At 44.2% G+C, this 12,496-nt stretch overlaps 1 protein-coding gene across 4 annotated transcripts in view; it reads right to left on the bottom strand.

The window, feature by feature from the left end:
* Positions 1–431: 431 nt before the first annotated feature.
* Positions 432–12,496, bottom strand: part of RANBP17 (RAN binding protein 17) — a 422,731-nt gene continuing 410,666 nt past the window's right edge. For all 4 annotated transcript variants that reach the window (XM_003810928.4, XM_034960953.3, XM_055112861.2 and 1 more), the window contains 3 exons: positions 9,728–9,826; positions 7,695–7,822; positions 432–4,964 (listed from right to left, as the gene is read on the bottom strand). In XM_003810928.4, the coding sequence (XP_003810976.3) occupies positions 4,868–4,964; positions 7,695–7,822; positions 9,728–9,826 (324 nt within the window). In that variant the 3' untranslated portion in view covers positions 432–4,867. The remainder of the gene's footprint in view (positions 4,965–7,694; positions 7,823–9,727; positions 9,827–12,496) is intronic.

Here is a 12,496-nt window from a genome sequence, read left to right as displayed (position 1 = left end):
ATGTAAAAACCGACACTAACATTATTTTTTAATATGCCAAGGAGGCAGGTTACTCTTGCTGTAGTTTGAAAGGTTTGCTGTCATTGTAAACTTGCATCTCAATAAAACATTTAAAAGTCTCAAGAATGATTTTAGAAAGTTCAGGGAGGAGGATGAATCGGTGGCAGGACCCACAGACACAGCACACAACGGGCCCAGGTCCTGGACTGGCCTTTCTCTGGGAGTGCCTAGTCCCACTGTGGGTGTCAAAGTGGTTCACATCGAGCTTTCCCACCCAACTGTCCCCTAGGCCCAGCTGTGAAGGACCTAGTTCAAGGAATTATAGTGAAAAAGAAACATGAATTTTGAGGTCAGGCAAATCTGACTTTGAATCCTGGCTTGTCCATTTTCTAGCTATGTGGCTTTGGGTCAGTCTTTTAGTCTCAGTTTTCTCATCTCTAAAATGGGGAGAATAATTCTTCACATTCTTCCTGGGAAGCATAAAATGAGATAGCAATTTGCAATGCTTAGTGGGTGCTCAGTAAATGATAGCTGTTCTAATTATTTTATGTTCATCTTAAAACTTTTAAGACCAGGAGTGGTGGCTCACATCTGTAATCGCAGCACTTTGGGAGGCTGTGGCAGGTGGATCGCTTGAGCCCAGAAGTTCAAGACCAGTCTGGCCAACATGGCAAAACCGTCTTTACAAAAAATACAAAAATTAGCTGGGTGCAGTGGCATGGGCCTGTAGTCTCAGCTACTCAGGAGGCAGAGGTGGGAGGACTGTTTGAGCCCAGGAGGTTGAGGCGGCAGTGAGCTGTGAGCATGCTACTGCATTCCATCCTAGACAAGAGTGAGATCCTGTCTTAAAAAAAAACAAAAAACAAAAAACATTTACTTTCTCCCTTTTTACTCTGCCCTGCTTTTCTCTTCAGGCACTCCTTTCCCTCCTCATCATAAGGAGCTGAGTTCTCTCAAATATGACTTCCCCAAAACTGCTGAACATCTAGATCGGGTTTCCCATATGCCAGATCTTTCAGTTTCTTCAATTTTTCTCACCAAACCCACTCTGTTTTTGGTTCTCATGTGCAGCTGTTGGTAGTCAGCTAATCCGGTCACTAATCTCAGCTAACAGCTACATGGCAAGCCACTTTTGCATTTTGAAAGGGGCCCCCACTACCATAATCCGTAGGTACTTCTAGGTTGTCAGGGCCAATAGAAGGGAGTCCAGAAGGCTAGGAGGGTTTTTCTGCGCAGTTCGGATAATCACACTCAGTGCAGGGACTCTACACTCCTTTGTCCCCCAACCTAAAGAAGCCTGATTGGAAAACACAGAATAACAGAAACATCCGGAATACAGGCAGAATACATCTTTCTCAGGGGCCAGGTTCTGAAGTCAGTGTGGAAGGCAAAAATTGAGCAAAGTAAAAATCCCTTCAAACTGTTTCTTGCTTGAGCATCCCTGAAGCAGCTGGCTTGACTTGGCACCCACATTGCATGAACCATCCATCTATCTGTACACTAGAATCCCATCAGAAGGGTGGGTGTGCAAACAGCAGCCCATCTCATCCTCTTGGAGCACATTTGTGAAGTGGTAGGCCCCTTGGAACTGCCAGCACTATTTTTTCCTGCTGTTCACTCTGAGTTAAGTTGGATCCACGTGTGATCTGATTAGACCCAGCAGCCCCATTAGTCGTCTTTCACATGGCCTCCCTAGGTTTGTGTGTCTGTGCATGCTTTCTCCTTGAGACAGCATGTCCCTACAGGGTCCACTCCCACGTGGAACTCCAGGTCTCTTCTCAAGAATCCCACTGTCCCTCACCAAGGCAGACTCCGGCAGTCTTGGAGGCAGAGTCCCAAATCTGGTTCTTGTCCACTGTGGGATGAGTGTGCAGTATGTGTGATCCTTAAACATCCCAGCTTCCCCACTTCCTCTTCCTCCTCAGTAAGGGCTCAGAATGGAACCCGACCCTCTAAAGGAAAAGAAGGGTTCCTTTCCAGGTTCTAAGAAAGAAATTTACAGCTAAAACTCAACCTCTCTAGCAACGGCCAGACAAGAGTTGTGGCAGACAGCTTTGAAAATGGCTCCCAATGGCCGGGCGCAGTGGCTCACGCCGGTAATCCCAGCACTTTGGGAGGCCGAGGCGGGCGGATCACGAGGTGAGGAGATCGAGACCATCCTGGCTAACACGGTGAAACCCCGTCTCTACTAAAAATACAAAAAATTAGCCAGGCGTGGTGGGCGCCTGTAGTCCCAGCTACTCGGGAGGCTGAGGCAGGAGAATGGCTTGAACCCGGGAGGCAGAGCTTGCAGTGAGCGGAGATCGTGCTACTGCACTCCAGCCTGGGCGACAGAGTGAGACTCCGTTTCAAAAAAAAAAAAAAAAAAAAAGAAAATGGCTCCCAATGATCCCCGCCTTAGTGATTTACTTCTAATGAACAGAATACAGCAAAAGTGATGGGATGGCTCTTCTGAGATTAGGTTATAAAAGACAGTGACTTCCAGATTGCTGCAATCTCTCTGGCTCTTCTCTGATGAAACAAGGCTGTCTGTCCTGTGAAGAGGCCCATTTGGGAAGAAACTGAGGTAACAACCAGTGACAAACTGACTCCTGCTAACCATCACGAGTGAGTCTGGATGCAGAGCCTTACCCAGTCAAGCCTTGAGATGATCACAGCCTGTGAGAGACAGACAGCCTGAAACCCAGCTGCAAATTCCTGACCTACAGGAATTGTCAGTTAATAAATGTTGCTGTAAGGCACTAAGTTTTGGGGTAATGTGTTATGTAACAACAGAGTTCTGAGAAACAGATGATAATGGACCTAAATATTAACTGGTTTCAACTCACCATTCTGAAATACAGGTCTTCCTTACAAGGGGCCAGGAATTCCTTTGAGGTGAAACAGATCTGGGTTCAAATCTTGCCTGTGTGACCCATGTAAGCTATAGACACCATCTTTGGGCCTCGGTTTCCTTATCTGCAAAGTGGAGCTAATGCTGTCTAAACTTTAGAGGGCTGTTGTGAGGACTGGAAGAGATCATGTATGTAAAGGGCACGAGAGATGTTCAGTAACCATCTGCCGAGTCTTCTCCAGCTGACGCATGCTGCCTGCAGCGTGCTCTGCGAGGCCAGCTCTACTAGCAGGTCCTGTAGACGTCAGCAGTGGGGCAGGCCTGACCGGTCCTCTGAGAACAGCTAGCTCTCCAAGGCCAACTCTGATGGAGCCATTCTTGTCTGCTATGAAACCACCAGGTGACCTCTGGCAGTGTGGCAAGGAGAAGCGAGTGCTCATGGTCATTTTCTGGTGAACATTTTAATGCAAACAATATGGTGCTTTTAGATACTAGACATTTGTAAAGAAAACAGTGCCAGAATGGGACAAACTTGCCTTAACACATTTCTGTGAGGTGAGTGTGCAGTTATAAGCCTTCAAGAAACAGAAATTCATGTCAAACTTCTCTGAACAGCTGATGTTTTTACAGAATTCAGAATTTGCCTTCTCAAGGAAAATTATATTTCCCATTTCTAATGAAACACAGTGTAAGGCCCAAGCTTATTTATCCATTAAATACTAGAAGTAACCCCATAGGTAACGTATTTTCCCCTGAGTTCCTTCATACACAGAAGACAAGCATTTTGAGATAAGCTTGATGACTCTGCTCTTATATGACAAGCCTATTGCAAAACTCAACTCTCAAGAAAGGTTTCAAGAAACACGAGTCGGAGAAATGAGATTACAACAGGAGCCTGTGGATTTACTTATTGTTCAACAGTAAGGCCAACCTTTCATGTCTTATCAGAAATAAAGGACACAATATTTGTTATAAGCCTGAATCATAAAAACAGCAGTGAGATAGTAAAACACTTGACAGTGGGCGATCTCAAATTAATAGCCTAGTAACAGTAGAGCACAAACTGTAAAGGTCTTCTTCATGTTCTGGGTTTGGGTTAAGTCAGAATCCCAAGTCCCAACAGTAATAAGAGTTTTTGTGGAGAGTTGGAAACCAGCTATTTCTCATCCTCTGAAAATCTGAATTTTAGCACCTAGAACTGTTTTGGGTAGCCCTAAGAAGGCAGAGCTGCTTCAAATATTATATTCTAATAGTTACCTTCACCTTCTCTTAAAAATTAAATGGAGGCAGAGGACTGGGTGCTGGCACCACCCAGAACTTCTGACTGGGGCTACATGACTCCTCCTGAAGAAATATCTCTGCAGGCAGTAATTGCACAGCTTAATTCTTCTAGACTGAACCACTTCAGATTTATGCCAGTGAAAAGCAAACATTGTTTGTAAGTCATTTAATTGTGTTACTGTCTCTCAACTTTATCAGATGCAGCTGAGGCAGGGAGGCCTGCGTGTGGTCCTGTGGGATGCTCTGTAGTGCTTCCAGGCTCGTTCTAAATGCTCACAGCCCAAAGTCCCTAACGCTGCTTCTTCCAGACACATAACAAACTACTCATTTAACAGGTTCCAATGGCATTCGTCTCAATCCAGGATCCATGGTGAAGGCTGCATCTCCAACAAATTGACAACCTTGATTGCAGAACCATAAACTAGTACACACTTAGGTGCAAACCTGGTTTATTACGTTCTTTGGTTAAATATTGTTTCTACATCCTTTCAGAGCATTAGAAGAACAAAGATAATATTTGATAGAAAGACTGAAAACACATCCTTTGCTTTTCAGAGAAAAGACTGAATTTACACTGGTACTGTTAGAAATTCTTATAATTAGGCTAGACGTATAAGAAGTTAGGGCTTTTGCTGTTGCTTGTATGTTTTGAAAAATACATTCCCCTGGGCTAGCCAACATCACTGTCCTGAGACCCAGACCTTCAGGAGTCTCTTGACAAAGGCTGCTCCGCACATGGTCAGAAAAGTCGGGTCAGCTCATCATGTCGAGGCCGCATGGTTCAGTGTTGCCATCACTGCGCAACGCCTCTGCCACATCTCTTCTGAATACAGACAGATTTTGGGTGAACCTGCAGAAAGAGGAAGAAAGGGTCAAGGGTAGTAATGAGGCAAAGCCCCCATGAATTTCTGGACGATAAGGCCATTTTGGAGTTCAGGACTTTGGGGAGCCCCCTCCTGGAGGACGGCTCTAGATTTCAGCTGAGCTCCTTTCTCTCCACTTTCACCGCCATTGCTGTTCTGCCACCAGTAGTGCCAACCCCTCATCTCTTCCTGGAAAACAGGGTTGCCGCTAAATTCACTCTGACCATCTTGAGGTGTACATTTTGTGGTTCTACTTTTAAAAAACAATTTTAGAAAAGTTAAATTACACATAGATAGTAAGGATTATAAAAAAAAGAACAAAAGTTTATGTGCCAGGCATTGGATTGAGTTTACTGATCAACTCATTTAGTCATCACAAGTCTTCCCTGAGGTAGGTATGAGTATCCTCATTTTACAGAGAGAAAACTGAATTTAGTAGCTGAAAAAGAGGGGGCACTGGGTTAGACTACCTGGGTTCAAATCCTAGCTCTACCACTTATGAGTCAGGTGATATTGGATGAATACTTAACCTCTTGTCTTGGTACCTAATATGAGTAGTTACCTCAAGGGATTGCAGAAAGTGAGAATTTAGGCTGGGTGCGGTGGCTCATGCCTGTAATTCCAGCACGTTGTGAGGCCAAGGCGGGTGGATCACCTGACGTCAGGAGTTTGACACCAGCCTGGCCAACATTGTGAAACCCCGTCTCTACTAAAAATATAAAAAATTAGCCAGGTGTGGTGGTGGGCACCTGTAATCCCAGCCACTCAGGAGGCTGAGGTGGGAAGAATCACTTGAATCTGGGAGGTGGAGGTTGCAGTGAGCTGAGATCACGCCACTGCACTCCAGCCTGGGAAACAGAGCGAGACTCTGTCTCAAAAAAAAAAAGAATTTATTGGGTCAGTTTGAGGCAATGCCTGTATGCCTGTAAGTACTCAACACAGTGCCTGGTACACGGAAAAAAGTCAGTCTTCACTGCCTATTACTCTCATTAAACTACGAGGGCCACCTGCCATCATTTCACAGAGCAGCTCAGGATGCAGTACACAAATTTCCAAGCCTCAGGTGAAGTAATTTCCACTGAGACACCTAGGGCTTCCCCATTCAACTCTCATCTGCTGGCTTCTGAGGTTGTCCCTTTCTGTGTGATAGAGGATCTTGAAGTGAGCAGTCAAGGGAATATGTCTGCATACCCCAACTGACTTGGTCATGTATTACCAAAGCCCAGGCTGGTAACTCCAGAATACACTGTGGCTACTGGGATGACTGATGATTTGCATTTCAAATGGAGCAGCATTTGAATGCTACCACATTTATAAAAGGATGGTGCAGGCCTTTTTTTTCCCCCCCTGAACACATGCTTTTTCTCCATCATTCATTACTGTCTGTCTTTTCTACTAGAATGTAAGATCCATGAGGGGGAGGAACCTTAAATAATTGGTTTACCACTGGTAACCCCAATGCCTACACAGTAGATTCTGAATAAAGTTTTGTGAACTAAATGAATGAATGAATGAAGTCAGACCTAGCTGATAAGCCTGAACCTATCTCCTTTCATTTAGATCTCATTGGCAACTGAGATACCAGCCATTCTTAAAGAACAGGCAGAGGGAGAAACTAATACTGTAGGTCATAGGTCCCAGGTGCCATGCTTCACTGCGTTCTGTCATTTAAACATCACAACTGATTATCATCATCTCTATTTTACTGGTAAAGAACCTGAGGAGTAGAGAAGTTAACTGCCTATTGCCACACAACCTAAAAAGGCCAGATATAAAATATCTTTAAAAACTTTAATTTTAATTTAATTTTATTATTTTTGAGACAGAGTCTCACTCTGTTGCCCAGGCTGGAGTGCAGTGGTGCTATCTCAGCTCACTGCAATTTCTGCCTCCCAGGTTCAAGTGATTCTCCTAGCTCAGCCTCCTGAGTAGCTGGGACTACAGGCACGTGCCACCATGCCCAGCTAATTTTTGTGTTTTTAGTAGAGACAGGGTTTCACCCTGTTGGCCAGGCTGATCTCAAACTCCCGACCTCAGGTGATCCACCCACCTCGGCTTCCCAAAGTGCTGAGATTACAGGCGTGAGCCACTGTGCCCAGCCAATTTGTTTTTTAATTGATACATAATCTTTTTACATCATTATGGGGTACATGCAATATTTTGTTATATGCACAGAATGTGTAATGATCAAGTCAGAGGATTTAGGGTATCCATCACCTGAAGTATTTATCATTTCTATATGCTGGGGACATTTCAAGTCCTCTCTTTTAGCTATTTTGAAATATACAATACATTATTGTTAGCTATAGTCAGGATCCTAACTCAGCTGTATCTCGGGTCTGTCTGACCTCAAGGCCTACGTTTGTTCAAATGCCAAGAAGTCTTTCTTCATTTTCCATAGTGGATTTGCACTTTCCTTCTTTTGATCTTTCAATTACAGTTATTTTTTCATATCTCTCCTGTTGAATTGTAAACTGCTTAAGGGCAGAGACTACATTTTATTAATCTCTGCATCCCTGTATAATGCCTAGTATGACGCCTGGAGGAAAGCAAATAACCAATAATATTTACTGAATGGAATGGAACTGAGTCTAGGATCACAAGGTGTAACAGAAAAGGGACATCCATGTGTGAGCTGTGTCAAGCACGAGAGAGTTATTTTCAACAAACCTGGAATGTCTACTTCCCCCAGTGACACACTACTGGGCAATGCTCACCTGTCTCTGTTCTTGACGGACAGGTTCTGCTCCACTCCTTCCATTAGGTTTCTGAAGCACTGGGCAAGGACCTCCTGCTTGGGGAGGGGCTGGCTGTTTATCAAACTTGCTCTCAGTTCACTGAAATACTGATGGGAGACAGAATAGTGTCAGAGCTCCGACTCCAAGTCCCGCCTGAAGACAGCTGGCAGGGGATGGATAGAGCAGCTCTCATCTACTCAGGGCTCACTAATGCTCAGAGGAGTTTTTGTCTAGGTCCACTTTGAACTTTAAGCCCTTAGAGAAAATCCATGCCATAGAGACACTCCTAGTTATCAATTCTATGATCCCTTCCATAAAATGTCTGGCTGTAATTGTTCTAGTGTCACTGCTTAGGCTGATGAAGTCCTTGCCTCCTCTGTGGGGGACTGAATGCATGCTTTTCCTGACTCTCATCTCTACTAACCACAGAAAGACTGAAATGGGAGGGGCCCCCAGACTGAAGAAAATAACTAAAAATGCCCAGGGAGCATTTTAAGTGACTGAAGGCAAGGCCAAGGGTCTTTCCTCAGGCCTTATCATCTTTCCTGGCTTCAGTGAGTCACTCCTTAAACGACTTTGGGCTTTTTTCCAAGTCTCTGTCCTTGGGGGTTAGAATGGGTTTACTCCTCTGAGGTGGCGTACTAGAGGGGCATGCTTTAGTTTGGGGAGAGCTTTGTGGCACTAAGGAAAATGTCTGTCAGGCCTGCTCACAAACACCTGCACAGCCTTTTCTTCTCTGCTGAGGACTGTGGGCTTTTATACACACACAAGTTCTGATACTAAACACAGCTCCTAATCATTGGAAACAGCCTAATTTCAGCACAAAGACAACATTTTGCCAGTCGTGCATTTATTCTTCCCAGCCCCAAAAGCATGATATTTAATTTCCATCATACATTAAAACAGCTTACATCAAAAAACACATATAATTAATATGTAGTCAGACTAATACTTAAATACTATATATCAGAGGCATTATACTTAAACCACAATGTCTTACTGAACAAGATTGGGAATGCACAAAACTACTTATTTTTCCCTTTTATAATGATGCAGTGACTCACACCAAATAGAAAATTATTAGTTTTTCATCCTAAACTGTGAAATATTGCCTCCATCAGTAAAGTATAATATTGTGATGTCATAAGCTTTTTCTAAACACTGAATTTGCCCTTATTCCCTCTCAATCATTTTAAAAGAACTGCTCTCTTTTATAGAGCTTGGATTTAAATCACAATAACACCGAGGGAAGATGAATGACAGTGCTACTGAATGTGGCTAAAATTGGATACTTCAGCACAGGTGAATGATGAGACAGCTCTTCTCTTTTTGATATATTTTCTTCTTCTATTAGTTTCCTTCCAAGGCTGGGACTTTAGTTTGAATTTTAATGCATGCAGCTGCCTCTAATCTCACTGTCTTTTTCCCCAGTACTATCTTATTGTATAGACAATTCATTCTCCCAAGCTGTAATGCACTGTTCCTACTACTAGGGAGATGCGTGGGTTCAAGAGGAAGCTGGAGAGGCTTGGGAGGTAGCCCAGGTGGTGAGTCCTCCAAAGAAGCTGGAGATGTGTGCTCCCCAGATGAAGGGTGCTGGTTCTGTGAGGAATGCCTGATGGGCTGCTGCTGTCACCACCTAGGGCAGTGGGGATCTCAGATATAAAGGGTGGCCAAGGAAGGCAAAAAGGGTTGTTGCTCAGAATTCTCCTGGAATCAGGGGAGTGGAGTGAGGGCAAGCTGGAAACACTACTGAGCAAACCACCCACCTGGTGAGTGGGGGCTCTGGGCTCCAGAAGCACTCGTTTTGAGGCCTCTGCTTACCTGAAGAAGATCTGAGGCCTTTGGGGAAGGGCCTTGTAGGGGAATACAGCCTCACAGAGTTCGCAAGGTCCCAGTTCAAATTCAATTGGCTCTGCTCCTCTGTCCTTCGTCATCACAGCTCACCCTAGCTTATAGCTGCTCTCTTCTCCCAGGGACCACCTCCCGTGACTTCCTGCAATCACACTCACCTTCTCATTGAGCAGGATGAGCCCCAGGAGAGGCCTGGATACTGACCACTGGTTCCGACAGTCTTCAAAGACAATGGTGTTCATGAGGACAGACATCATCTAGAAGATAGAATCACATAAAGATTGAGATCCCTTGGCTCAGAGTTCCCCCTAATCCCAGGCCTTTCATGTGCTCAAATTCCACCCCTCCATCTTGCTAACAGCTATGAAAGCTCTTTCTCGACAAACGGTCTAGACTCTGGAAGCTTATAAGGCTGCCTGTAGAAACTGTTGGCAAAGACCCCCAGCTAGCTCCCTGTGGAAGAGCTTCTACCTCTGAAAGCCTTGGTGAGAACATTCCAGATGGGCATAAGTCAAGAGGTCACTGGGCCAAGATGATCAGTCCCTGCCTCTCAACCCTGATATGCTTTCCTCTATGCTAGGGCACCAGGCAAAAGCTCAGCTCACCTTCCTGTCTGCCTCCTATTTCACCTAAGAGGTTATGTTATAGAGAGATGAAATCTCTCCATGGCCCCTCTTGGAGAGAGGGAGGGGAATGGGACACATTCCATGTGATCCTGGAACATCATGTTTCCTGCTGGCTTAGGCTGTTCGAGGTTTCTCTTCACTCTTCGTTCACTAATTCACTCACTCACTCATTCATTCCTACATGTACATTACTCATCCATTCTCTTAAATTCAGCCTGTAAGATCCATAGGGGAGATAAGATAATACAGGCATTTACCACAACCTCTGACATTAAGTAGTTTGAAACCTCCTGGGGGAGACTACTTAGGAGAGAAATAACAGGAAATAGGGCTGGGCAAAGTGCAGTGGGCATGCAGAGGAGGCAGAGATGACTCTGGGTCCTTGAGGAGAAGTCAGGGAAGACTGCACGGAGAAGGTAACATTTAAAGAGTTCATTATAAATGTGTTCTAAGCAAAGAAGCCATCAAAAAAGGAGGGTGGGGATGCACACAAAGGGTTCTGCCATGGTAAGAAACTTAGCATGACAGGAGAGAAGAGAGGTGGGCCAGAGGAGAGACGCCAGTGCCAGACTGGAAGACCCTGCTGAGGAATCTGGACTTCATCCTGATGGTAGCGGGGAGCTAGTGATATGTTTGCAGCACAGATGAGACATGCTCTGATTTGCATTTAAGAAAGATCTCTTTGGGGACATGTAGAATGTGTACTGTGCAGGTGAAACTAAAGGAGAAAGACCAGGGATGAGGCTGCTGTGATAGTCCAGGGAAGTGGCTGTGAAACAGGTTTCTGTCATTCATGTGGAGCTGATGATACAGTTTCTGCTTCTTGGACTCTTTACCTCCTACCTCTAAGCTCTTCTGTTCCCACAGCTCCAGAACTCCTTTCCCCAAAAGAGGGCAGGGGAAACGGCAATTACGTGGCAAAGACCACTGCACACACCATCCCTTACTGGGCTTTGGTGGCCTGGCTTGTTTGGAACACAGTTGGTTTTGTCCTCTGGTATTTTTTGAAATCCAATTTATCCTGTGATCTCAGGCAAGTTACTGAACTTCTCTCTGTGTCTCAGTTTCATTAACTATAAGGAGGGAAATAATAATCCAGCACAAGGAAGCTCTGAGAATCAAATGAGATAGTGTACATAAAATGCATTGCAAAGAGTAAAAAGTGCTATAAACATTTAAGGGATATAGTAACAGCAATGAGCTTCTTTGCCATTCTAAACGTCTGCCATTCTATACATTATCATATCAATTAGGCTGGTTGCAAATGAAATCTGCCAATTGCATATTTATGGTATGTCCAGTCTCTCTGGGGAGAGGCTAGGACTTAAGCTTGGGATGTTGAACATCATTTGCAGATCACGAGTTTCCATGTACAATCTAACAAGCCACCCAAAGTCATAGAGCCACAAATTAAACTGACAAGCAAAACTAACAGATCCATCTAGACAGTCTAAAATATTATGGGCTTCACAATCTGAAGGCAGAACGGATATTTTAATGGAAAAGATTAAAGTTAGAGGCATCAAATTCCTCCAGTAACTGAAAAAGCATCTTGAAGTGATGCGCCAATTACTTTATATGGTTCTCCTGTGTATTCATTTGTCTGAATGCATGTATTTATGTCTGTAATAAGTAAGGAGATGTTTGAATAAAACACTTTTCTAAAAATAAACTTTGCTAAAATGGGTGATTTTTTTTTCTTTTTTATTCTTTTGGAAATACGAAAATTAGTGAGCAAATCAGCTTAAATGGTACTGACATGGCAACCCATATCCAGAATTATTTTTTGTAATATCTTACAGTAGGGTATGGGGGAAACAGCCAACCAATGGGGGCAAATTCCTCTGGAGAAGGAGCATGTGGAAGAATACTGGATGAAATGCTTAAGCACAGAATCACTTCCCAGGTCATATGAAATCTCTGGTGGGAGGCTTTCTGTGGTTAACGACACAAATACAGGAATACTAAAAGGAAACAGCTCTTGGCAATTCTGCACCACCCGGCCCACGGTGAGTCACAAGGTACCATCAGTATTTGGTACAAGGAATGGCTGCGTGAGCTGGGGCTCCAATCCTTCAACTTCTGCTCACTTCCAATACTGCTACAGGGATGGCTGGAATGGCTGTTTCAAATCTGCCCAGCTTCTGGAGGTCTATATCTAAATAAAATAAAATTAAACAAATGTGCCCAACCTAGGCTACATTTTCTAGGGCCTATATCTGAAAACACATACGATATCTACTGCATTACCCTGAGCAGCTATTCTGCCATACCAGGAAAGGGCCCATTTCTGAGGCAGAG

Source organism: Pan paniscus, chromosome 4 (genome assembly GCF_029289425.2).
Source record: "Pan paniscus chromosome 4, NHGRI_mPanPan1-v2.0_pri, whole genome shotgun sequence".
NCBI classification, from domain to species: Eukaryota; Metazoa; Chordata; class Mammalia; order Primates; family Hominidae; genus Pan; species Pan paniscus.
This window is presented reverse-complemented; position numbering and strand designations above follow the sequence as displayed.